The sequence below is a fragment of the Taurulus bubalis genome, assembly GCF_910589615.1.
Source record: "Taurulus bubalis genome assembly, chromosome: 15".
Lineage (NCBI taxonomy): Eukaryota > Metazoa > Chordata > Actinopteri > Perciformes > Cottidae > Taurulus > Taurulus bubalis.
Genome location: NC_136603.1, coordinates 3630993 through 3657672, shown reverse-complemented (window position 1 = coordinate 3657672; position 26680 = coordinate 3630993). Strand labels below are relative to the sequence as shown.

The 26680-nt window shown below is 44.4% G+C and overlaps 2 protein-coding genes across 11 annotated transcripts in view; one reads left to right on the top strand and one right to left on the bottom strand.

Annotated features, from left to right (window-relative positions):
- Positions 1–21659, top strand: part of ppip5k1a (diphosphoinositol pentakisphosphate kinase 1a) — a 38487-nt gene extending 16828 nt beyond the window's left edge. For 2 of the 10 annotated variants that reach the window (XM_079230395.1, XM_079230393.1), the window contains 11 exons: positions 750–877; positions 958–1072; positions 1189–1296; positions 1935–2051; positions 2149–2289; positions 2998–3091; positions 5888–6013; positions 14220–14387; positions 16478–16615; positions 17886–17999; positions 18609–21659. In XM_079230395.1, coding sequence (XP_079086521.1) covers positions 750–877; positions 958–1072; positions 1189–1296; positions 1935–2051; positions 2149–2289; positions 2998–3091; positions 5888–6013; positions 14220–14387; positions 16478–16615; positions 17886–17999; positions 18609–19216 — 1857 coding nt within the window. In that variant the 3' untranslated portion in view covers positions 19217–21659. Of the gene's footprint in view, positions 1–749; positions 878–957; positions 1073–1188; positions 1297–1934; positions 2064–2148; positions 2290–2997; positions 3092–5887; positions 6014–9194; positions 9258–14219; positions 14388–16477; positions 16616–17885; positions 18000–18608 lie in introns of all 10 variants that reach the window. The other 8 variants (XM_079230400.1, XM_079230397.1, XM_079230394.1 and 5 more) reach the window with 4 other exon arrangements.
- A 4377-nt stretch (positions 21660–26036) lies between these two features.
- map1aa (microtubule-associated protein 1Aa) overlaps positions 26037–26680 on the bottom strand; it is a gene marked incomplete at both ends in the record, with an annotated part of 34709 nt that continues 34065 nt past the window's right edge. Inside the window, 2 exons of the mRNA XM_079231086.1 lie at positions 26037–26192; positions 26287–26513. Coding sequence (XP_079087212.1) covers positions 26037–26192; positions 26287–26513 — 383 coding nt within the window. The remainder of the gene's footprint in view (positions 26193–26286; positions 26514–26680) is intronic.

Genomic DNA, 26680 nt, shown 5'->3' with positions numbered 1-26680 from the left:
GGAGGGAGGGAGGAGGGAGGAGGGAGGAGGGAGGAGGGAGGGAGGAGGGAGGGAGGCTGACATCGTCATCCTACAGGTGAGGAGGGAGGGAGGGAGGAGGGAGGGAGGGAGGGAGGCTGACATCGTCATCCTACAGGTGAGGAGGGAGGGAGAGAGGGAGGGAGGGAGGGAGGCTGACATCGTCATCCCACAGGTGAGGAGGAGGAGGGAGGGAGGAAGGAAGGAAGGAAGGAAGGAGAGAGGGAGGGCGCAAGGAGGGAAGGAAGGTAGGAAGGGAGGGAGGGAGGGAGTAAGGAAGACAGTGAGCGAGACTGACATCGTCATCCCACAGGTGAGGAGGGAGGGAGGAAGGAAGGAAAGGAGGGAGCGATGGAAGGAGGGAGGAAGGAAGGAAGGTATGGAGGGAGTACACGCTGGAAGGAAGGAGGGAGCAGGGAGGGAGGGAGGGAAGGAAGTAAGGATGGAAGGAAGGAAGGGGGGAAGGAGGAAGGCAGTTAGCGAGGAGGAAGGAAGGAGGGAGGCTGACATCGTCATCCCACATGGATGAAAGTAAATATAATTAACATTTATTAATCTTAAAAAAAATATATTTGATCTGTTCTCTTCTATCTAAAAATAAAATGCTGCTGTTTATTCAACCTCCTCACATCTCCTCGCCTGTTTTGAGGCTTTGAAACCAGGAATCAACTCAAACGGTATCGGAGGTTTTTGCAGTATTGTCAGCCTGTTTTCTTCTTCTTCTACTGAAGGAATACGGCATCAACCGAGTGGAGAAGCTGGACATCGCTTACGCCCACTGCCTCCCGCTGGTCCGGAAGATCCAGCTGGACCTGCAGAGGACCCACGAGGACGAGTCCGTCAACAAGCTGCACCCTCTGTGAGCGAGAGGCCGACTAGACCCCGCGTCTTCTGGAGCCGGTCCCGTGGTGTCATCTTCCTCTTCCTCTTCCTCCTCAGGTACTCTCGGGGAGTGATGTCACCGGGGCGCCACGTCAGGACACGCCTGTACTTCACCAGTGAGAGTCACGTCCACTCCCTGCTCAGCATCTTCCGCTACGGAGGCATGCTCGACGTAAGCCGCCGAACATCGGTCCTGCAGAACGGCAGACGTTTCCTCAGACGGGGGTAAAAGTTGGAACGTGTGTGTGTGTGTGTGTGTGTGTGTGTGTGTGTGTGTGTGTGTGACAGGAGGAGAAGGACCAGCAGTGGAAGCGTGCCATGGATTACCTCAGTGCCGTCTCTGAACTCAACTACATGACTCAGATTGTCATCATGCTGTACGAGGACAACACTAAGGTATTGCGTGTGTGTGTGTGTGTGTGTGTCTGTGTGTCTTTGTGTCTTTCTGTGTGTGTGTGTGTGTCTGTGTGTGTGTGTCTTTGTGTCTTTCTGTGTGTCTTTCTGTGTGTGTGTCTGTGTGTCTCCCTCTCTCTCTCTGTGTGTGTGTCTGTCTGTGTATGTGTCTATCTGTGTGTGTGTGTGTGTGTGTGTCTGTTTTTTGTCTGATCTGCAGAAATGAGGTAAATTGTCAAAACATTTGAAATATTTTCTTTTTACTTTGTTATTTTCATCTGTATTGGTTATTTGCAGAAGAAAATAATAAATAATCATTAAAATAATTGGGAAATGCATAAATGCATTATTATTTAAATTATTAAATTATAAAAATTGTTTAAATTAACATTTTATTAAAAAATATCTTAAATGATGTATTATAAGCTGCTTCGTTAAATGGGTCATAATTCAGCTCTATTTTGTAATATTCTTGTGAAAACAAACTGCATTTATTAAAGTTTCTCACCAAAAACTACATTTTTAAGAGATTACATTTGAACGCATCATGACCGCGTCGTAATGTACCGTCGCGCAACACTCGTTTTTACTGAGTAGCGCTTGAACGCAACATCTCTGGCGCCTCCGTTGTTCCCCTACAGGACATCACCTCCGAGGAGCGATTCCACGTGGAGCTCCACTTCAGCCCCGGAGTCAAAGGCGTCGAGGAGGAGGAGAACGCGCCGACCGGCTTCGGCTTCAGGCCCGCTTCTGCAGAGGTAGCCCGGCAGGTAGAATTCCATCCGAGAGGGTTTTCTCCTTGTGTTCTTGTCCCGCCAACGGCAGCACACGTATTCCCTCTCTGCGCCCGTACAGAACGGGCAGAAGCAGACCGACCCCGGCAGCATGGAGGACCTCTCGCGAGACGAGACCGACCGCGCCGTGCCGCTGTCTGAGCCGATCACCATCCAGCGGAGGTCCCCGCTCATCCGCAACCACAAGACGGGATCCATGGAGGTGATGCAGACTGACGCACCTGGACACGGGGGGGAAGCACCGGAATCTAGGGCTGAGCCATTCATTCATTTCAGCACATGCTTTACATTGACAATTCTAAATCAAGATTTGAATGCTGCGCAGCTTCTTCTTCTTTCTGTTTAAACCAGGCGGCAACCTCCGGTTCTGCCGAGTGAAGCCGATACAGAAGTGTGTTAAAGCTGCATTCTCTCTCCTGACCACCAGGGGGCGGCGACTCTGGTTGTATAGAAGTCTATGCTGCATGTGTTAAAGCTGCATTCTCTCTCCTGACCACCAGGGGGCGGCGACTCTGGTTGTATAGAAGTCTATGCTGCATGTGTTAAAGCTGCATTCTCTCTGCTGACCACCAGGGGGCGACTCCTCTGGTTGCATAGAAGTCTATATAAATGACTCTTCAATACAGCATGATGTACATTTAGTAAATTATGGTCATTTAGAGTCAAACAGACCATAAAGCAGGGGACACTTCATGCTCATCAAATCAAGTCTGTTTAGCTGTTGTATTTGTTTACTTGTATAGTCGGAGCTTCTTCTTCTGTGGTTTTGGCCTCTCTGCTTGTCCTGTTCTGCTGGCTAGCAGAGAGCTAGTAGAGACTCGCGCATGATATAAAATACAGTGAAGCTGCCTTGTTACAGCTGACTGAGGTGTGTGTGTGTGTGTGTGTGTGTGTGTGTGTTTCCCACCAGGTTCTATCGGAGACATCATCCTCGAAAGTCGGCAGTTATCGTCTCTTCTCGTTGTGTTCGCGTCAATCCCCCGAGATGAAACAAAGTGGATTAGGTACGTGTCATAATGCTGTGTGTGTTTGTGTGTGTATATATATGTGTGTGTGTGTGTATATATATGTGTGCGTATATATCACTTATCACTGCCACTGTTTTGCAAGAACAACAGCTTTTGTCCGAGATTACCTGTCAGCTATCGGGGAAGGAAGGGTCATTACGTCATCGTGACATCATTCCAATGTTTCATTGGCTGCCAGACTTTGGTGCCGGTTCTCTAAGTGCCTTGAGTACCTTTTCATTAAAGCGCTATACAAATAAAATGTATTATTGTTAATGGGGCGGGCCAGTCCCTCTATAGCGACCACTGTTGCAACGCAACAACAGAATGAGCACTAACGTTAGCTAATACCTGAAAACTCAGGTACTGCCCTATTGGGCATCCTGCTGTTTTCTGGTTTTCCACTGGGAACAGTTGCTAAAGTCTCTACAGTCACTCCACTACAGAGGGAACACTTTAAAGTGGAGTCCAGTTTCCAGGACTGAGATTATCCTCCTGCTGTAATAACTTGCATTTCGTATGGAGAACCTCCATTTTGTTTTAGTTTTGATTCCAACACTGGAAGATGAGCCCTGTTTTATTTTATTTGTTATGACCTCAGTTGCTTTGCTTCAAAGTCACCTGTGAAATAGTTTTCCACTCCTTTCATGTGAACTAAATGCGATTATAAGCCATCAAAACGTCTTGATGCAGTTTCATACAGATTAACATTTCTCTGCCTCCTCTTTCCACGACAGTCGGGTCATTTCCCCGTTCAACATTACCCCGATATAATAAACACTGCATCCTCTGCAGCCTGTTAGAAGAAAAATCCACCCCCAAAGTTGCATTTTTGGTGTCAATTTTGTTGTTTGGTGGTTGGTTTTTTTCTTATCACCTACTTGACTTTATTTATTTGATGTGGACATCACAGTAGCATTATAATTCATAGCACACATCTATACACACAGAAACAGATGCACTGTTTCTGTGTGTGTATAGCGAAATGCTAATTTCCAACACCTGTCCACAGGAGGCTTTTTTTTATATAATAAAATGTGATAAAATAGAATAAAAAAGAGAATACATCCGCAGATACATACATATATACATACACAAGTAAACGTGTGTGTTACAGTGTTACATTTGTGAACAATGTTGTTTTTCTCTTAACCATAATTTAAGACCTTTATTAAAAACCTTAAAATTGTGTTGTACTTTCAGTTCCATTGCTCTGCTCCTCGAACCGAAAAGGCTTTTCAGAGGGATGCGTGTTGAACTATTTCAAGCACAGTGGTGCGGCCTCAGCCGTCTAAAGTCCCTCAGAATTAAAGAACAAGCTTTATTTTGAAAACGCCATTTTGTCCACCCGGCACACGGAAGGACAACGTCCCCGATCTCATTCTGTTGCTTTCTCCTCTATTTCCTCTTTCCATCCTCCTCTTTGTTTGGACATACTAATGTCAAAACGCACTCTGGAAACTGTAGGAAATCAATAAGAAAAGACGCAGGTTGAGAAATAAATGAAAGAGAATACACTTAATAGTCTTAATAATAGTCACGAGAACTTATTTAGTTTATATTGTCTGAGAAATCATTGCGATAAATGATGATATTGTCAATTTAATACCCTTTTATGTCATTTAAAGTACACTTTTTCAAAGACCAGTGAACTTTTTATTCTATATTTAGACATTGGAGTTGAAATGGGAAAAATAAATACATAAATGTACTAAATAAAATAAAGCCACACAGCCAAAACAATTAATAAAATGGACCCTCGTGCTCTGTTAACACAAAAGGGAAGCCGTCTTATAATCGTAGAGAAACCTCTGCAGTTTATTTTGGCGTTGTGTTATTGTGTATGTAGGTCAACAGGCAATATCGAGGTCAGCAAAGTGACTGAGGTCATGTTTATATATCGTACAATGAATCAAATACATAAAAAAGATCTATATCATGTCCGGATATCGTACCATAAGTTGATAACGTAAAGAAATGTTCCTGATGATAAGTCGATAGAATAAAAATGATTGCGTTCACGTCCATATATTGAAAGATAATTCAATAACGTCAACATTATCGTGACAATGTTTGTTTATTGTATAACGTAAAAGTCGGGTTACAAGCCGCTCCCCCGCTGTAGCAAGCTAGGAGCAGCGCTGCTGCTGCTAGCTCTCCGCTGCTGCTAGCTCTGCTGCTGCTAGCTCCCCGCTGCTGCTGCTAGCGCTACTCCTGCTAGCTCTCCGCTGCTGCTTCCTGCGTCCCCTCTGCCCAAGTTGGGTGTTGAGCCAGGGCTGGTCGCGCTACTTTCGGTGGTTGTCGGGGAGCTAGCGGAAGTTAGTGGATAGCTAGCGGAGCGCTAGCAGGATCGCTAGCTGGCTTCAGCGGGGAGCTAACGGGGACACTGACCGAAGGTAGTAGCGGCTTGTAACCCGACTTGACCCGAAGTCAACAACGTCATAGATTATTGAGGCCATATATGTCCATATATTTCATGATAAGTTGATAACGTAAGTCATAAAATAAATCCGTCGTGTGAAAATGACTTAAATTACAGAATAGCACTTAAGAACGAATGCTAGAAAAACCATGAAAGGATTTCGGGGTGGATTTTTCCTTTAAGACATTACAATCTTCCTCCTTCCTTCCTTGTCGAGAGGAGGCTCCATGTGGAGGCAGCTGTTGTACGAGATGCATGGTTTCCTGTCTCTTTGTCTCTGTTTTCTGTCTCTCTGTCTCTCTCTCTGGATAGTTGTTTGAGTAACAGCATGACATGTCAGTAATGACTAACCCCCCGACCCCCCCTCGCAGGCTCTCAGTGCGCCGGGCTCTTCAGCACCACAGTCCTAGGCGGGTCCTCTAGCGCCCCTAACCTGCAGGACTACGCACGCGCACATCGCAAAAAATACTCCAGCGGCAGTCTGTCCTACAAAGACGGTACGTGTTCGAGACCGCGCTCCTCTCACAGAGCCTGAGGGCGACAGCAGATCAGAGTCCACACACCTCATGCTCACATGTGAAGCCTCCTGAGCCGAGCCCTCACGGAACCGGGAGAAATGGATCAGCAGCGGGTGCAACAGGTATTGAACGCGTCACCATTTTTCCTCTGTAAATATATTTCTAAAGGTGCTATTGATGAATTCAGGTCATACTTATTCCCTGCGTCATTGCATTTTATGCCCACGTAACTTAATTCTGAACTTATTTGTTTGGTTTTCTTTGCATCTTCATGTCAATGGCACCTTTTAGAAATATATTTAGAGAAAAATGGTGACGCCTTCAATTCTTATTTTACCCGCTGTATGTATGTATATATATATCTCGGTTTAGTCTGAGCAAGTATTGATTATAGTAGCGATGTTTGTGCAGTAAAAAGCAGCAGTAGAACTTAATTGGACTGGATGTGTGTTCTATGAGAGAAAAGGAACAAACATCATGTATGGCTCATACATGTGTTTTTATAGTTTTAGTAACGTCCGTGTTTTTAGACTCATATTCATTCTTGCCACCAAAACCCACGGGATTTTTTTTTTACCATCTTTTTTTTTTTCTTCCCACTTTGAGTCAAATTGGTGTGTTTTTGTTTTCCAAGAGCTTGTATACTTGCTGCCTCAGGTGTGTGTGTGTGTGTGTGTGTGTGTGTGTGTGTGTGTGTGTGTGTGTGTGTGTGTGTGTGTGTGTGTGTGTGTGTGTGTGTGAGAGAGAGAGTGTGTGAGAGTGTGTGGCCACGAGGATTGCGTTGTAATTGGTGCGCTTGGTTTGTGAGTCGTTTGTAGACGTTGATGCAACTTGTCAGTTTTAGATTGAGATTTAATTGAAATGCTTGATGCTCGTATGAAGCAGCAGCTCATTAGTACTTCCCATCATTCTCAAAAATCATGTTTCCTTTTTGGTTTCTTTATTTTTTTGCATGGGTCCACGGCTGCACTGACTTCCTGTCGCTCTTCCAGCGGTTGTGTCGGTGCGACGCCGTGTTTATTCACAGCCAGTTGAAAAGTCCTCAGTCAAACAGCTGGAGAGGTTTTGACATCGCTGACGGCGTTTACACGCTCGTATTCCGGATACGTCCAAATCTCACAACGGCGACCCCAAAAAAAAAAAAAAAACGAAGTATTTGACGTGTGTAAAAGTGGTCGGTTTTGATGTTTTATTTCCCTGAATGAGTCGGCCCTGATGGAGTTAGAGATCTGTGTGCGGATGCATCTGACTGACATCACTGTGTGAGAGAGCCAATGTTAAATTCAAGGAGTGGTGCATCATGGGCCGTCGGCTGCGTAGCTGGTGTTTGTCGTCGTGTCGTCCAGCAGATGTCAGTGCGGCATCACACGCAGGATCGTCTCACGCGGCCCTCCGGTTTGGTCTTTGTCATCCATCTTGTTCCACCTCCTTTTCTCCAGACTCAAAGGAAGCGTTGTCGTCTGGAGGCGGTCCAGCGCTCACATTGTGCCGACTCAGCGCATGCTCCTCCCGCTCTGGCGTTCTGTCTTTCTTTTCTGAATTTGTCTCCATGCTGAAGCGTCTTTATCCCGGTTCACTAGTTGATATACACATATGTCAGGGTTCCTACGGGCATGGAAAAGCCGTGGAGTTTTAAAATGGTTATTTCCAGGCCTGGAAAAGTCCCTGAAGAAAATGAAAATCCCAAAGGTTTAGGAAAAGTCATGTAAATGTGTTATATTCATGTGTTCATGACGTTCATTTACGCTGAGTTTGAAATAATGAATATGCTTTTAATAGAAAGACGCTAAAAATATAAGCAGGCATCCATACAGGCATCTATATAAATGTTTATTCTGTTAATCAAACTATTGTCTCATTCATTTGAGTCATTTAAGGTTTACTGTATGCTTTGTATTCTCATTGTTAGTTTAAATACTACATTTACTCACTTTTTACTGGTTACACACAGATTTCACTAAATGTTTGTCATGGAAATCTGGTTTAAAGTCATGGAACATTGGTCAGAATGTGTATGAACTATATATATATATATATATATATATATATATATATATATATATATATATATATATATATATATATATATATATATATATATATATATATATATATATATATATATATATATATATATATATATATATATTTCCCTGACTGTTGTTCATCCGTGTTCAGCGTGACCTCATCTCTGTGGTTGTGGGCGTGACCTCGTCTCTGTGGTAGTGGGCGTGACCTCGTCTCTGTGGTAGTGGGCGTGACCTCGTCTCTGTGGTAGTGGGCGTGACCTCGTCTCTGTGGTAGTGGGCGTGACCTCGTCTCTGTGGTAGTGGGCGTGACCTCGTCTCTGTGGTAGTGGGCGTGACCTCGTCTCTGTGGTAGTGGGCGTGACCTCGTCTCTGTGGTAGTGGGCGTGACCTCGTCTCTGTGGTAGTGGGCGTGACCTCGTCTCAGTGGTTGTGGGCGTGACCTCGTCTCTGTGGTTGTGGGCGTGACCTCGTCTCTGTGGTTGTGGGCGTGACCTCGTCTCTGTGGTTGTGGGCGTGACCTCGTCTCTGTGGTTGTGGGCGTGACCTCGTCTCTGTGGTTGTGGGCGTGACCTCGTCTCTGTGGTTGTGGGCGTGACCTCGTCTCTGTGGTAGTGGGCGTGACCTCGTCTCTGTGGTTGTGGGCGTGACCTCGTCTCTGTGGTAGTGGGCGTGACCTCGTCTCTGTGGTAGTGGGCGTGACCTCGTCTCTGTGGTAGTGGGCGTGACCTCGTCTCTGTGGTAGTGGGCGTGACCTCGTCTCTGTGGTAGTGGGCGTGACCTCGTCTCTGTGGTAGTGGGCGTGACCTCGTCTCTGTGGTAGTGGGCGTGACCTCGTCTCTGTGGTTGTGGGCGTGACCTCGTCTCTGTGGTAGTGGGCGTGACCTCGTCGCCTCCTGAGTTGAAACATGTCGTCTCCCTCCGTCTCCAGAAAGACGCTCCATCCATCTACAACGTCAGTCAGCTCTTCTCCACCGACCCGTAAACTCTTTCCCACCTTTGCGTCCACATTAGAGAAGAATAGGGAAATGATTACAAAAAAAACAAAAAAAAAAACATGATTTCTACAACTTACTGTGGCTCCTACTAGTAACACTAGTGATTTTTATTTTTTATTTTTTTTATTTCCTCAGAGTTGTTGTCTCTGCCGGCAGTAAAACGATTTTCTGTGTCGTTTGCAAAGTATCCGACTAATGGTACGTCTGCTTCTTTCAAGTACTTTTCCACTTCACCTCCTTTTGTCTTGCATGTCCTTCAACTTGTTTCTTGACCTTGAGTTATTTTTTATTTGACATTTTTCCACATGGCCCTCCAGCATTCCAGGTTTCCGTTTTTTCATTCTTTTTTCGAATGATTTTTTGTTTTTGTTTACCCATAATGCTTTTGGACTTTTCTAACTCCACCTGACATTCTCTTTCTCACCAGGGTTCCCACTGGTCATTTCAATTCGTGAAATATTAAGAAATTAGGAGACGGGGAATGTCAGCAACATGTTTGCAAAGGCCTCATAGAAGTGAAGTATTCTCTTCTTACGGCCTTTACACACGGCAGACTTTTTGTTTCGTGCGATTATTTTGCATGTCAGTGTGTTGTTTTATTTGTCATGAGTACTTTCACACAGAACGCAGATATTAAATGGCATAACATTTTATAAAAAATTTAAAAATCTAATTTTTTTCTGAGCTTTCACACTGCAGTTGAAGGTAGAGTCGTATTCAAAAAGATATACATTATCTTTGTAAAACTTTATTTCTCCCCTCAGACCAGTTCCAGTCCTTTTGTTCTTACCTTTCACAATAAAAGCCCAAACTACCTCAAGTTGGTCCTCTATTCAACCCTTTTATTGAGAAAGTCCGTTACACATTAACATCCCTGCTGGTGTAAATAGTTTTAATGCAAAGTATTCGCAGGTGAGTATTTCCCTTTTTTTTAAATATATATCCCGCCCCCCGGATATATAAAAGAAAAAAAAATAGACCATTCTAATCAACTGAATCATCCTAAACTTGAAGCAAAGTTCTTCTAACGTGTGCCAGTTAGCCCATTGCCAACATTTCTACTTCTATTGTTGCCATTTACACGTTTTATTCAGTGTGTGGCAGTTCCCTAGAGTCCAGTTTAACTTAACCCTCTTATTGTCTCCCAGTAGAGAACCCAAACCCACTTCCTCGTTGACAATACACACAACATAATGTCCTCAATATTGAGATTTGGGCACAAAAATGATCCACCAGAGTGATTATTTCTGGCACAACCGTACCTCCTTCCAAGGTGTGTACACTCTTAGAATAACTTTATTATGAGACCAACATTCCTTTTTTTTTTTTTTAAGGATTCAACTTTATTTTACTCTCACAATGCAATAACGTTCGGGGACGTGCAAGAGACAAAAGGAGGTTGAGAGCGGAAGCAGCAGCCGAGGTTTCCTGACCTTCAGTCCCAAAACAACCCGTGGCTCTTCAGCGCGTCTTCTGTTATGAATGAGAAGCTGCAGTTAGTCCTCTGGTCTCCGTAAAACTAAAAGGATCCACCAGGGCCGTTTCCTGAGATAAATCTACAGGAACAAAAATCACAAATGTGCAAACAAAACTTCTTTCTTAGTTCTTTTGAATGAATATGAATAAATACTAATATGATTTATATATCTGGAGCGATGTGGTTCCTTCATGTAATCTACTGTATATCTGAGTTTTTCTCATATATCAAATATACAAATCCTTCTCCCTAATACACCATTCTGTGACTAGAAAAAAAACAATGCACCAAAAGTCAGTTACACATAAATAACATGAGATCCCTGCCGGCCTCTTTTTTTGACCTTTTTTTGATCTTATAAAAGGTTTGATTCTGTATTTTCATGTTTCTAAAAGCAGCTCATTAACAAAGCAAAGAGCCTTATGATGGATATACTGAGCCGAGGGTGGGAACCCTGCTTAACATCGATCACCATTATCCAATGATTCAGCTGTTGTGTTTGTCTTGTGTGTGTGTGTGTGTGTGTGTGTGTGTGTGTGTGTGTGTGTGTGTGTGTGTGCGTGTGCACACGGTAACGGCATCAAACACACACCATCATCGCTGAGTTGTTAAACCGCCTCCAGCCTGCGGGTTGAAGGGTTCATGCTTCACTCACAGCTGACCTGGGATCAGAGGAACGGTTCAGCAGTCTTCGTCCCGCCTGAGAGAAGCATCGGTCGCTTTGGTTTGATCAGTTTTCACGCTCTGTGTTCCCAGTGCACGGATGTGGTGGTTCAGTGTGTTCAAGACTTGAAAAAAGGGCAAATATATATTAATAGTATTATATTGTTGTCAGTATTAGGGCTGTACTTTACTTTTTTTTTAACGTTCAAGGTTTCTGAGTGTTGGTCGTCATATTTTATGACGTCATCCCTCAAAGTAAAAGTTCCTCATCAGATTAAACAAGTTGTTATTTTCTATTAAATTAGCTTTCTTTAAAGAATGTAACTCGTTAGTTTGGATTAAACGAGACGGAAACAATCTAATAAAAGCCCAAATGCACCAAAACACGTCTGATCCGCCAGCTTTTAATTACTTTTATTGTTTAAAATTGCCGAACATCTACTTAGACTTTGTTTTGTCAACTTCATCAAAGAAATACGTTCTTAAATATTAATAAAACTACTAGCTGTCACTACTTGATGGCCGGCTTGAGTGGACGATTGTCAACAGATTGCTGCGTCTTCATATGTGATGTCAGTTTCACATTATCTAACTAGACTTTCATTCATATCAGAATCAGAACTATTTATTATATATTTAATGATTTAAACACAAGGTCTGTCATATACTGCACGTTTTGGGGATAATTGGCGTTTAAAATCTGACGGCGTTCTATAAATAGTATAATACAGGAAGTGAAGCTGGATCTTTATGTGCAGACGGACCGCGTCTAACCGGATGAATTAAAGTTGCGCAGCTTTTTAATTGTTATTTAAAATGTGAATGTCCACTTTACGGATGAAGCACGATGGCTTCACTTTGCTGATTCAATTGATTTTTTTTTTTGGGGGGGGGTTCTTTCGGTCATGAAGAACCTGGAAAAGTCATGTCGTTTTAAAATGGTTATTTCCAGGCCTGGAAAAGTCTTTGAAAAAAAAAAAAATCCCAAAAGTTTAGTAAAAGTCATGTAAATGTGTTATATTCATGTGTTCATGTCGTTCATTTACGCCGAATTGGAAATAATAAATATGCTTTTAATAGAAAGACGCTCAAAATATAAGCAGGCATACATACAGGCATCTATATAAATGTTTATTCTTTTAATCAAACTATTGTCTCATTCATGTTAGTTTAAATACGACATTTACTCACTTTTTACTGTTTACACCCAGATTTCACTAAATGTTTGTCATGGACATTTGGTTTAAAGTCATGGAAACCCACTGGTCAGAATGCGAGCTACTTTTTTTAAATTTAATTTATTTTTTGTCTTTCCACTTGACCAGCTGGTTTAAATAGTTTTTGGTAAATCTTGTAAATCTCTCTTGAGCCGCCATGTTGGATCTCGTGAGCGAGAGTTTCCTGTGGCTTCGCCGCTTCGCTTGGTGATCACTTCCTGTCGGGAGGACGGTAAAGCTTTGAATCCGAATGTCCGGCTGCAGCTTTGTGTAGAAGAAGAAAGAGCCGTGTGAGGCGGTGGCGTGGGAGCAGTTGGTTGAGCGTTGCCGCACACGGCAAAAGAAAAGCGGCTTCCCAGAGTTCAGTTGGAGACGCGGCGCTTCCTGTGAGCGTCTCGTTGCTCCTCTCGAGGATTCTCTTAGTCGGGTTGTTGTTGTGAAGAAAGAACACGGGAGACGGCGGAGGAGCAACACGACGAGTTTTTATTTTCTTGTTCTGTGCTGCAGGATTTTATGTTTGATTTATTCATTTATTTATATTTTGCTGCTGCTGCTGCTCTCCGGCTGTCAGGCGGCCATGATGATGAGCTGCTGCTGCCTCCTCCACGCACACACGCTCCACTTCTCCTCCTCCTTTTCCTCCTCTTTCTCCCCTTCTTCTTCTTCTTTCTCCTCCTCCTCCTCCTCCTCCTCCTCCTCCTCCTCTTCTTCATCTCCTTCCCCTCCTCTTTCTCCCCTTCTTCTTCTTTCTCCTCCTCCTCCTCCTCCTCCTCCTCCTCCTCCTCTTCTTCATCTCCTTCCCCTCCTTCTTCTTCTTCTTCTCCTCCTACTCCTTCTTCTTCTTTCTCCTCCTCCTCCTCCTTACCCTCCTCCTCCTCCTCCTTCCCCTCCTTCTTCTTCCTTCTCCTCTTCTTCCACCTTCTCCTCCCTCTTTCCCCTCCTCCTCCTCTTCCACCTCATTCCCCTCCTATTTCTCCTCCTCCTCTTCTTCCACCTCCTCCTCCTCCTTCCCCTCCTCCTCCCTCTTCCTCCTCCTCTTCTTCTCCTCCTCCTTCTTCTTCTCCTCCACTTCCTCCTCTTCTTCCACCTCTTTCCACTCCTCTTCTTCTTCTTCTCCTCCTCCTCCTCCTCCTCTTCTTCCACCTCCTCCTCCTCCTCCTCCTTCCCCTCCTCCTCCCTCTTCCTCCTCCTCTTCTTCTCCTCCTCCTTCTTCTTCTCCTCCACTTCCTCCTCTTCTTCCACCTCTTTCCACTCCTCTTCTTCTTCTCCTCCTCCTCCTCCTCCTCCTCCTCCTCTTCTTCCACCTCCTCCTCCCTCTTCCTCCTCCTCTTCTTCTCCTCCACTTCCTCCTCTTCTTCCACCTCTTTCCACTCCTCCTCCCTCTTCCTCCTCCTCTTCTTCTCCTCCTCCTTCTTCTTCTCCTCCACTTCCACCTCTTTCCACTCCTCTTCTTCTACCTCCTTCCCCTCCTCCCTCTTCATCCTCCTCCTCTTCTTCTCCTCCTCCTCCTCCTCCTCTTCCTCTTCTTCTTCTTCCACCTCCTCTTCTTCTTCTTCTCCTCCACTTCCTCCTCTTCTTCCACCTCTTTCCACTCCTCTTCTTCTACCTCCTTCCCCTCCTCCCTCTTCATCCTCCTCCTCTTCTTCTTCCACCTCCTCCTCCTCCTCCTCTCCTCCCGTCTCTCCAAACACTTTTATTTCCCCTCATCTGTATTGTACTGCAGGCCCTCCCTCTCTCCCTCGCTTATATCCTATCGTTCATGTCTTCTGTACTGCTCCTCCTCCTCCTCCTCTTCTTCCTCAGAGCCCCTGGAGGAGCACGGTGTGTCCCAGTTGTTGAGGCATTTCTCCAGCGACCTCAGCCTCTCTCTGGACGGGGCGCTGGCCCACCACCTCCAGCAGTGCTCCTACCACCTCCGCCTCTTCCGAAACTGGCTCGTCTCCGGCCGAGACCCCCTAGAGTACCTCCACGGTTAGGCCCCTCCCCCTCCCAGCCTCACGCCCCGGTCACCTCTGCTCCCGGTGGAGTTGTGCTTGTTGTGGTGGACCTCATGCTTCTGCCTCTGGATGTTCCTGCATGTTTCTGTGGTGATGCAGGTTGAACGCTGGAGTGCTGTGAGCTGTTTTGGGCCTTTTTTTTTTTTTTGCAACCACTCCCCTTCCCTTCTGCAGTGGGGTCCGTGTCTCTGCGGATTTACTTTTTTTATTATTATTATTTGAAGATAATCCTTTATTAGTGCCGCAGTGGGCAAATTGCAGGATTACAAGAGACACATGGTGAATACAAAAAATCAAGTAATATAAATAAGCAGTAAAAAAGAATACAAAAGCAATATGACGGAATAAAACAAAAGTATTTAAATGTATGAAGGATTCTTTAATAACCACACAAAATAATAAGTACATGCAACAAGACGGGAGAAGTCTTTCATTTTCTTTCTTAGTAACCAAATGTGGACAGTTTCAGAAATATTTAAAATACCTCAAAGATATAAAGTGTATTATCAAAGTGAACAAACAGACCACATGTTGGTTTTAATCATCACAACTTCTACAATAAACTGCATTCATTCAAATATCAGTTTTGAAAGAGTCCAACATTTAATACTTTGCAGGTTAAAGTTTTCCTACTTCACGACCTCCTCAACACTTATATAATTATATCATAAAATACAGAGACGAGGCGTCACACCGGAAGTTTATTTAAGTATTTTAAGTATTTTCATAAACGGGCGCCATCTTGGACCCTCTTCAAGATGAAAGATGAATTTTGTTGTTTTCGTTCGTATTCCTGAGCCTCCGCGTGTCTTAAAGGTACAGAACTCTTTTTCCGCGTGTCTTAAAGGTACAGAACTCTTTTTCCGCGTGTCTTAAAGGTACAGAACTCTTTTTCCGCGTGTCTTAAAGGTACAGAACTCTTTTTCCGCGTGTCTTAAAGGTACAGAGCTCTTTTGTCCCTCCTCACATTAACAGCATGTGACTTCTGCTTGTTTGCTGAACATTTGGCGTCTTCACAAACCTCAAGAAAACACCCTCTCAGGTTTTTGTTTGTTTTTGACATTCGAGGCGAGCTGTGGGTTATTTTTTTTTGGGGGGAGGAGGTGGTTTTTTTACGCTTCGTGATTTGGTGACTTGGTTGTTGAACTAACGGTGATGAACTCTGTGGATAACACGTTGAGCTGAGCTGCAGTCTGGACTTTAACCACCGTGATGCTAGAGCTGCTGTGTGTCGGAACACACACACACACACATACACATACACACATACATACATACATACATACATGCATACATACATGCATACATACATACATACACACATACATACATACATACATACACACCAGAGGTCAGAGGCCGCTGGACACACACAGAAAGACAGACACAGACAGACATACACACACAGATACAAAGACAAACATGCACACACAAACACAAACACACACAGACAGACAGACAGAGACACACAAACACACACACACAAACACACACATACATACACACACGTACATACACACACACACACACACGCATACATACAGACACACGCATACATACAGACACACATACATACAGACATACATACATACAGACACACACACACATACAGACAGACAGACAGACACACATACAGACACACACACACATACATACATACATACATACATACATACATACATACATACATACATACGCACACATACCCACACAGACAGATACAAAGACAAACACACACACACACACACACACACACACACACACAGCGTTATGTTTGAGGTGGTTTTGAGGACCCGTGGACTTGTTGCCGTTGTCATCCTGGTGTCTTGGCGTCCAGCATGTTGTTTTTAGTTTTGTTGTTGTTGTTGTTTTTGCAACCTGCCTGCGTGGAAATGAACCCTGGAGGCCGGCAGGAGTTTGTTTGTCTGGGCAGCGGGGGGTTTAGGGCCCCGGTTCAGAACCAGGAGCCGGGTGTCGGAGCCCGGCGTGGAGGTGCGGTGTGTTCTGGTGTCACCGGAGCGGTTCTCCTGGGTCTCCTGGTTCTGACTGCGTGTGTCTCCTCAGGGTTCGAGGGCTGCTCCATGGTGCCCTCCATCTACCCGCTGGAGACGCTGCACAACGCGCTGTCGCTCAAGCAGGTCAGCGAGTTCCTCACCGCCGTGTGCGAGAGCGCGGGGGACCCACACACCAGGACCACCAGAGGTGAGGCTGCACACACACACACACACACACACACACACACACACACACACACACACACACACACACACACACACACACAGACCCACACACCAGGACCACCAGAGGTGAGGCTGCTGCACACACACACACTCACAGACAGATGCACACACACTCACAGACAGATACACACACACTCACAGACACACACTCACAGACAGATACACACACACTCACAGACACACACTCACAGACAGATACACACACACACACACACACAGACAGATACACACACACAGACAGATACACACACACAGACAGATACACACACACACACACACACACAGACAGATACACACACACACACAGACAGATACACACACACACACAGACAGATACACACACACAGACAGATACACACACACACACACACACACTCACAGACAGATACACACACACACACACACACACACACACTCACAGACACACACACACACACACACACACACACACACACACACTCACAGACAGATACACACACACACTCACAGACAGATACACACACACACACACACACTCACAGACAGATATACAGACAGATACACACACACACTCACAGACAGATACACACACACACTCACAGACAGAGACAGACACACACACACTCACAGACAGATACACAGATATACAGACAGATACACACACACACACAGACAGATACAGACAGACAGATACAGACAGACAGACACACTCACAGACAGACACACACACGGACAGATACACACACTCACAGACAGATACACAGATATACAGACAGATACACACACACACACAGACAGATACAGACAGACAGACACACTCACAGACAGACACACACACAGACAGACACACACACAGACAGACACACACACAGACAGATACACACACTCACAGACAGATACACAGATATACAGACAGATACACACACACAGACAGATACAGACAGACAGATACAGACAGACAGACACACACACAGACAGACACACACACAGACAGACACACTCACAGACAGATACACACACTCACAGACAGATACACAGATATACAGACAGATACACACACACACACACACAGATACACACACACACAGATACAGACAGACAGACAGACAGACACACTCACAGACAGATACACACACACACACTCACTCCCACACAGACTCACACACACAGACACACACAGACTCACGAGCGCTCGTTGTTCACCGTGTTTGTCGCAGTAGTCGTCTCTCCCTTGACCCGTCTGCTCCCTGCAGCGCTGTCGGCCATGTTCGACACACACAACCAGCCGTCGGTGGACTCGTTCATCCCTCAGAGGGTCCTCTCCTCCTCCATCACGCTGCGCTCTCGCTCCGACAGACCTCCTTGGTGTGAGTATCGCATCTTCTCTCTCTAGGCCGTCCGATCCAGACGTCTGCAGATTATCTTTGTGTCTCTTCTTTTGTTTTGTTTTTGCAAATAATTTTGACTTCTTTGTTCTGTTTTTGACATGTTTAGCTTCACGAATATAATTTAGTTTGATCATAAAAGTCACGTGTCACGGGTTGGAGTCTGCTGTTTTTTTGCAGCCGATGATTGATGATCCATATTGGCAGATACAGAATGTTTTATTATGTTTTATTTAGTTTAGCAGCATGTCTACAAGGTAACAGAAATATTTTTTACAAAATCTAAATATTAGCTTTTTACTTAGTGATCTATAGTGTTAACATTTTTTTTCATAGACTTTTTTTACTTTTATAATGAAACATTTTTTATCTATAAAAAAAAAGAATCTCGTCTTTAATAGTTTATTATGTATTATAAGAAGCTCAGAGTTGATGTCATAATTCACTCTCTAGCATTTCCTTTAAACTACTTGATTTATTCAAGTTTCTCAACAAGAACTGCGTTTTACAAGGTTACATTTGAACGCATCGTGATCGTGTTTTAATTCAGGAGTCCCGTCTCACGCTGTGGTTCTTCTCCCCGTCCTGCAGACAGCAGCGGCCCGTCCAGCACGGTGTCGAGCGCCGGCCCGTCCTCCCCGACGACGGCGGACACGTCGCCGCGCTTCAGCTTCAGCGACAAGATCTCGCTCACGCCTCAGAGCAGCGAGGAGACCCACTCCTCTCAAAACGCCTCCGCCCAGCCGCCGCCGGGCCTCGACCCGGCCTGCTGCGCCGGCTCGAACCCGGCCGAAGTCCCGCTGACTCCCAACAACTCGCCGGAGGACGACGGCGAGCTCTGCGGCGCTACGGGTCAGCGGCCCGACGGCGGCGAGCGCGCGCAGGACGATCCGGAGGAGGCGGCCGCCGGCGCTGCGATTTCGGACGCGGGCGCGAGGCCGCCCTGCTCCGCGCTGGCCGAGCTCGCCCTGGCCCGGATGGAGGGGTACTGCCTGCCCGGCTCGCTGCCCGTGCTGCTGGAGCTCCGGGAGAGCAGCAGCGAGGCCGGCTCCAGCTCCCAGACGCCGCAGTCCCCCGAGGGACCCGACGAGTTCTTCGACACGCAGGAGTCGATGGAGCTGTGGATGGACAGTCCGGAGATGCTCCCTCACGAGGCGCCGCTGGAGGTCGCGGCGCCGGCTAACGCGGCGGAGCCGTAGCGGGGGCGGAGCCTTCTCTACCACAGACATGTGGTTGCATCCGTAGCTTGAGCAGCAGCCCGACGACGACGAGTATCACGACGATGCCATATTGTGCTGCTCATCGCCTTTTTTTAAATAAATATATAAAAAGACGAAGCACACTGGGGACACACCAGTGACCCCAGTGAGTCTCCACTGGTTCGGTTCATCTGTCTGGAGCCACTTCTGTTACTGTCGCCCCTTTTCTTAAAGCTGCATTCATCTATATGTCGTTGTTTTTGTCCACTAGGGGGCGGAAACGTGCTACACATCCAGCAGACTTGACAAAATGATTGTGTTTGTGTCCACGTGAGGAACGTATGTCCAACACTCAGTCTCCTAATCAAGTAGTCCACTTACAGAGTGCATTGTGGGTCTTTTTAATACTTGACATTTGGGAAAAACGTTTTGAAAGTACAGCAGGCTTCACGTTAATTAAATATTTGTTTAGATTCTAACCCGTCATGAGAGCCTTAATCACACAGGAAGTCTGCTACGAGCTCAGAGGCGTTTAACTGATTCAATGTGGCCATAAAGTTATTGATCAATAGAGATTTAAAGTGTGTAAAGTCTGTGTTGCATCTTTCTCGTGTGTGTGTGTGTGTGAAGGTCAACCACGCTGTTCTCAGCTTGTTGCGGAGACTCAGTGAAACACGAACACACAATCTGTGGCGCTCTGCGGTTTAGTTTCTGCGTCTGTGAGTTTAAAAACAAAAGCTGAATCTTATTTACTGCCGGAGAAACCCAACGAGTGTACAAGGTCAAAAATGTGGTGTGCACTGCTTACTGCCAACGACCTGAAGCCTCACGGAAGATTTAATACAATCGGTAAGAGTTGATGCAGAGAGAGAGAAAACAAATATTTATTTTGAAATTGCATCTTTAAAAACAATCTAAAAAAATATTCTGGTATTTTTTTATACCCACATCAGATATTTAATTGTACTATAGCCATTGTATATTACTTTGTAAAATCACCTCATGATATAAAAAACAACCTGCAAGCTGATCTTTCATTTTATCGCTGAACAAACAGGACATCACTTTGTGTGTGTGTGCGTGTGCGTGTGCGTGTGCGTGTGCGTGAGTGAGTGAGTGAGTGTGTCGTACACATGCTTGAGAAGCATTTCAGATCAGGATGTGCGACCCTGTGTTTAATCAGTGGACTCGTGTTACATTGAAACGACCGTCACATATTCACAATGTTTTGTTTCCGTGCTGCAGCTGTTGATAAAGGGTCAGTTCACTCAAATTATTAAAAAACTAATTCGCCTAAAACGATAGTTTGTGTTTTCTTTGTTCAGGTTTTGAGAGATCCGAACATCCTGTTCATCAGAACCAGTGAACCCGTCTCTCTGGATGACTCAGACATCGTTGTTTCCTTTGGAGTTTATTGATTATTGATTCCGCTCTTTGAGACTTTACAAATCTCATTGAACGTTGCTGTCGTTTCGGAGTGTTTGTGAGGTCCAACCAGGAAGTTAGCTTGTGGTTCCCGCCACAATAAGACGACGAGCTCGTTTCATTTAATGCAGAGAATAAAATCTGTGTGTCAAACACACGTTTATGATATTTACAGGTTTAGTTCATGAAGTTAATCCTCACTAATTAACTTCAATGATGTTTGAAGTGTAAAGTAAGAAGCTATCGTTTGCCTATAGAGGAACTCCACCAGGTCACATGACTTCATGTTATAGAGGACCTCCACCAGGTCACATGACTTCATGTTATAGAGGACCTCCACCAGGTCACATGACTTCATGTTATAGAGGAACTCCACCAGGTCACATGACTTCATGTTATAGAGGACCTCCACCAGGTCACATGACTTCATGTTATAGAGGACCTCCACCAGGTCACATGACTTCATGTTATAGAGGAACTCCACCAGGTCACATGACTTCATGTTATAGAGGAACTCCACCAGGTCACATGACTTCATGTTATAGAGGAACTCCTCCAGGTCACATGACTTCAAAAAATCTCTTCGGCTTGTTAAACACAGAACTGATTTCAGACATCGAACCGAAAACATTTTGATTTGTTTCGAAGGGAACCGGAAGCTAACTCATGTTTTGGGTTTTAGGATTCTTTGTGATCTCAAAAACATGGACAAATTAACCAGAACTACCTCCACAGTTAAAATAAATGTGATTCTGGTGAACTGACCCTTTAAACCCACCGTTTAATCTCCGCGTCTGATTCCTCTGATGGACCGCTGAGTAATCCAATAAATCTCACTTCCTGTCTGACGTTAGATAACCAGCTGTTGGTTCAGATCCACTAAGTGTTTTGCTCTGTAATCCGAGCTGAACGACTCACAGACCTATTTTCTGTCTGCTCTTCTGTGTGAAGTTTAATAAACTGGTTTTTAGAAAGTTAATACTTGAAACAATGTTACAAAATACAACTATTAGAATGTAAATATTCCACTTGTGGGTCTGTGTGTGGATTTGTCTCTTTTGTTTCTGTCCTCTCAAATAAACCAATTTATATAAAATAATCAAGTATAAGAACAAAATGTATAGAAACACAAACTAAAGCTTTAATGTTAAGTTTCATTTTACCATTAAAAGCTTTTAAATATCCGTTATGAGTGTAGAATGTAACTTTTCGAATTCTTCCTTCTGGGTTGAAATGTGGAATCACAACATTATGTTATTGATAAAGGAAAAAGGCGAGATGGCAGATTGATAATGAACCGTTTTAAAAGTAAGGATGGATTTTATTTTGATTTTGATTGGGGGAGTATCCTAAGAAAAAAACGAATTGATGACGTAATCAATCGGATTCATCAATAAGGAAATGCTCATGGTTCATATATTATCGTAACAATGTGGACTTCAAAGAGACTTTGCTGTGATGTTGGCATTTTCAGAAGAATTTTTCAAAATGTATATCATTTTCTTCTTCTTCTGAATTGCTAAAGAACTCTTTTTTTAAAGACGCATGGAAGCTTCTAGACTCACCAGAGAGGCGTTCACTGACCGGGTTGTAAATCTCAATTCTCTATGAAGGAACAAGTACCTCAAAGTGTTCCAGAAGTACTTTAGTAAATGTACTTTGTTACATTGTATTATTATATTAATGATCCTCACCCAGGAGGTGATGTCATTGCAGCGTCTCACTCTCTCACACACACACACACACACACACACACACACACACACACACACACACACACACACACACATACAGCATCGGCTTCACAAAGAGCCAATCAGTGCCGTCTCTGTTGGTCTTGTTCTGGGAGACAAAGCGGCCTCGGAGGGGAACAAAGGCCTCACTGTGTCCTCGGTCCGATGGATGACATCATCCTCACACTCCCAGGAACCGGCGCCCGTTTATTTTCTGTGTCTCTGCGGGACGTTCGTAGTCCCAGGAGGATAATAATGCTAAAGACTTCCCTCCGTCACCTCTGTGAGGTCGACATTTCAAAGCTTTTTCTTTTTTTTTTGTGAAACATTTAGTACAACCGGTGAATTGGATCGCCATGACAGTTGATGTATTCGTGGTTCCCAGAGGATGAATCCTCACGAGAAAACGACTCAACTTCTCTCTTGATTGAGTCCCTCAGTAATCTGCAGGAATAAGTCTTAAAACGAGGAAATGACTCGGCATTTTTACACTTCCTGTCTCCTCGTCTTTTTTGGTTCGATGTCTGAAATCAGTTCTGTGTTTAACAAGCTGGAGAGATTTTAACGTTTAGTTCTCTGATTTATAAAACAGGTCAGTGAACGCACCTCTGGTGGATCTTAAAGAGTCTAAAGGAGACGACTAAGCGTCCTCACTAGGACACTAGTCCTCCTTCAGCTTAGTGGAGGAGACGTGAAGTCATGTGACCTGGTGGAGCTCCTCTATAACATGAAGTCATGTGACCTGGTGGAGTTCCTCTATAACATGAAGTCATGTGACCTGGTGGAGCTCCTCTATAACATGAAGTCATGTGACCTGGTGGAGTTCCTCTATAACATGAAGTCATGTGACCTGGTGGAGTTCCTCTATAACATGAAGTCATGTGACCTGGTGGAGCTCCTCTATAACATGAAGTCATGTGACCTGGTGGAGCTCCTCTATAACATGAAGTCATGTGACCTGGTGGAGCTCCTCTATAACATGAAGTCATGTGACCTGGTGGACCTGCATTAAAAGACTTTTTGTCATAAGTTTACAGACACGTACAAAGAACGGAAGGAGACATTTTTCTTCAGTAAATGATGTTTTTATTCTTCACCACACTTTGTTCCCTTTTTAACAATAAATCTGTTTTCTATTTTTACCTTTTGTAAGCATTTAAAGAGCGATAAAGAGAATATTGCACTTGAAATCAAGAGATGAAAGTAGAACCATGAAGCAGAAAGGAGGGAACCAAAAAGTAAATAAAAATAAAACGATCACAAGGCTTTCTTTACAGCACAGCCGGGTCAACACGCGCTTCCTCAGAACCGCACAGCTAAGCTTCTTAAATATACATCTTTTTAAAATAGCACTTCTATGTTTAGTCATGTTTTTTTTTCTTCTTCAGCTATTACAATACAGGAGAACTCAAAAAAGAAAGAAAAAGGTACACATGCACGTACAAGCAGGGCTCACTGGAAACCAACAGTCTTTAGATTTGTTTCACGGCTTTTATTTTTATTTGTTTTTGTTTTGCACGATATGAAAACGCAGCGTGTGAGTGTTGAGCTCCGTCTGGAAAAAGAGTGTGAATATGAGGAAAAATCCTCATTTAGGTACAAATGTTTTGACGTGAGTGTCTGGCAGTCTGGGTTTTGAGTGGTCTGCTCACGGAGAGTTGTTCTTACAGTGCTGTATTAAATATTATTAAATAGGAATGCAGCGAGCCGGTTGAACAGGAACTCAACGTCTTTTTTGTTTTAAATAGTTTTTTTGTCAAACGTGTCGTGTGTGTGAGGCGTTTTCCTCCCTGCAGGAGACGAAAGCCCTCTGTGGAGAACGTAAAGGTAAATCTGCATCTTTCACATTCAAGTCGACTGGAGAACAGAGGTTGTTCTGGCTCCTTGCAGCCCTCCTGCTTTTGTTTTGTTGCAGTTGTTTTTTATGTGCATGCAGTTTGTTGTGCATGCGGCGCAGCCGATCGAGGGAGTAAAATATCATACAAAGGAATATTTGGATTTTTTTTAATATCTTTTTTTTTTTACTGCGGATCATAAAATAGCAACCCTGGTGAGGCGTGTTGGTCCTGTAGTTTGTTGGTTTTGTTTTGTTCCTAGTTAAAATCTCTTGAAAAGTACTTATCAAAATATATATTAATATCAAATTAAAAAGCATGTCGACACGTCATAAAGCGTTACTTGAAAACATCCACTGAAACTAAAGAAATTACTAAAAGCATAAGGTGGCTACAAAAAGTTTTGCAAATAATATTTCAAAGTATAACCACAAGAAAACAGCTTTTCAGTGCAAACGCTGTAATTGTACGTTGTTTTTTTGAATGTCGCTAAATTTAAGTTTTTGCACAATGGTTACCGTTTGTGCTTCTCCGAGCGGCAGCTCCAGGAACTCTAAAAACTCTCCGTCTGAAATACTTAAGTTTAAAAGTGCCACTTTTGTTCTGCTCATATGTACAACTCTTTTTTATTTGTTTTGTTTTTGTGCACGGCCGTTCTCACCGACGAGACTCGCACAACAACAACGACGAGCACGGAGGAGACGACCGGCTCGCCGAGAAGCTCTCCGGACCACAAGTACCGCCTCCAAAATGTCCACGACAAAAAAAAACATAAAATAATTTCCCTTCCAGCGCAGCAGGACAGAAAGGCACATGTGGGTGACCGTCACACGTCTCGCCCTCGCAGCCACGTGCTCCTGTCGTCGTGGTGGAATACATTCTACGTTCTACGTTCTCCGCTCTTCAACGTTTTGTACAAAGATCTTTGAGACGCAGCAACTGACGTGAGGTTTTGTCGACTTCGAGTGCTGTTCCCGCGTGTAAAGACATATAAACGGGGCGGAATCCAAAAGATCGGGAGTGATGATGATTTTTCTTTTTGTTACCGGAATCGCCGCCTTCAGTTCTCCGCGACGAGACGTTTACTGGAAAAATACATCGAAGACGACAGAAACGATTATAGAGAGAAACGTATTCGTCGAACAGCCACCGAGACGTTTCTACTGCAACGATTGATTTTCACTTTGAGATAACTGCAGAAATATCATAACTCACTACGAAGACAGCTTTTTGAATATGGTCTTCCCTATGCTACGGCAAATATACTGTAAACGACATATTTTTCTATTTTTACTATTTCGGTAGGAGGCACAAAGTTCAACACGGGGACCGTCGTTGTTTTTGGAAGAAAGACAGAAAATTAAAGTTTTAGTAAAGTTGGTCACATTTAGCCAGTAATGTTGATGTATTCACAGATCGGCGAATGCATTCAATTAGTTTGGGATTCGGTGGAAGAAAATAACTTTAAAGTGCGCAAACTTGTGCTCTGATTTGGGCCAATTTTGAAGACAAGCAACCAAACTTTTTCTTGTGTCACTTGAGACTCCATTGTCAATGGTGACTCCATTGTCTCAAGTTAGGGAACAAAAAGAAAACAATGTAGTGGAAGTCAGAAAACTACCGTTGTACTATGAGTGGTGACAGCCACGACAAGCTTATGAATAAATACAAATCTAGAAAACAATAGACAGTTATCCAGGTCTGTTTCTGCTTTCGCTCGAGTGCACAAAGCAGAGGCAGATGTGCACATCAGGCTAAAGAGGAGAGCAATTAAAAACCAGATCTACACCGAGGAGGAGGGGGAGGAAGCGAGGGGGGTTGGGGGGTCTAAAACTCAATCTTGCAGGCGGGGAAAGACTCGTCCTGCATGACGACGGTGCTGCTGGAGGCCAGGACCATGATGTTGAGCTCCTGCTGCCTCTCGTGGGTCTGCTGGTACCAGTCGCGGGTCACCTCCGTGTCGTGGGTCGGGATCAGCGTCACCTGAACGGGCGAGACGAGAGATCAGGAAATGTCCCATTGGTTGATTATTTTGTAAATACGTGTGTTTTTTCAGAACCGAAGTCCAATCCGTTACCTGTAGGTTTGACCCCCACTGAGCTTTTCCGTCCAGCAGTGCGTCGAGGACTCCTCGGCCGGGCTCGCCGCTCGCCGCGTCGTTCCCGCTGACCACGTAGTACGCAGAGCGAATGCGTTTGAAGAACTCTTGGTCCACGTTCTTGGTGCTGCAGTGGTTGGGAATGTAGGCCAAGTCCACATAAATAGGAAGGCCGGGAGCACCTGCAGAGCCGGACTTCTGAGAACCTGGTTGGGAGAACAAAACCAATGCATCTCTTTTATGGTTGTTTTGCTGTCTGATTGGTTTCTATATTTTACATACTCTGCATGCTTTTATGTTTTTTGTTTTGTACTTTTTAGTGTCTAACAATGCAACATAATCTTCTCTAGTTCATGTTTCTATTTAACATAAT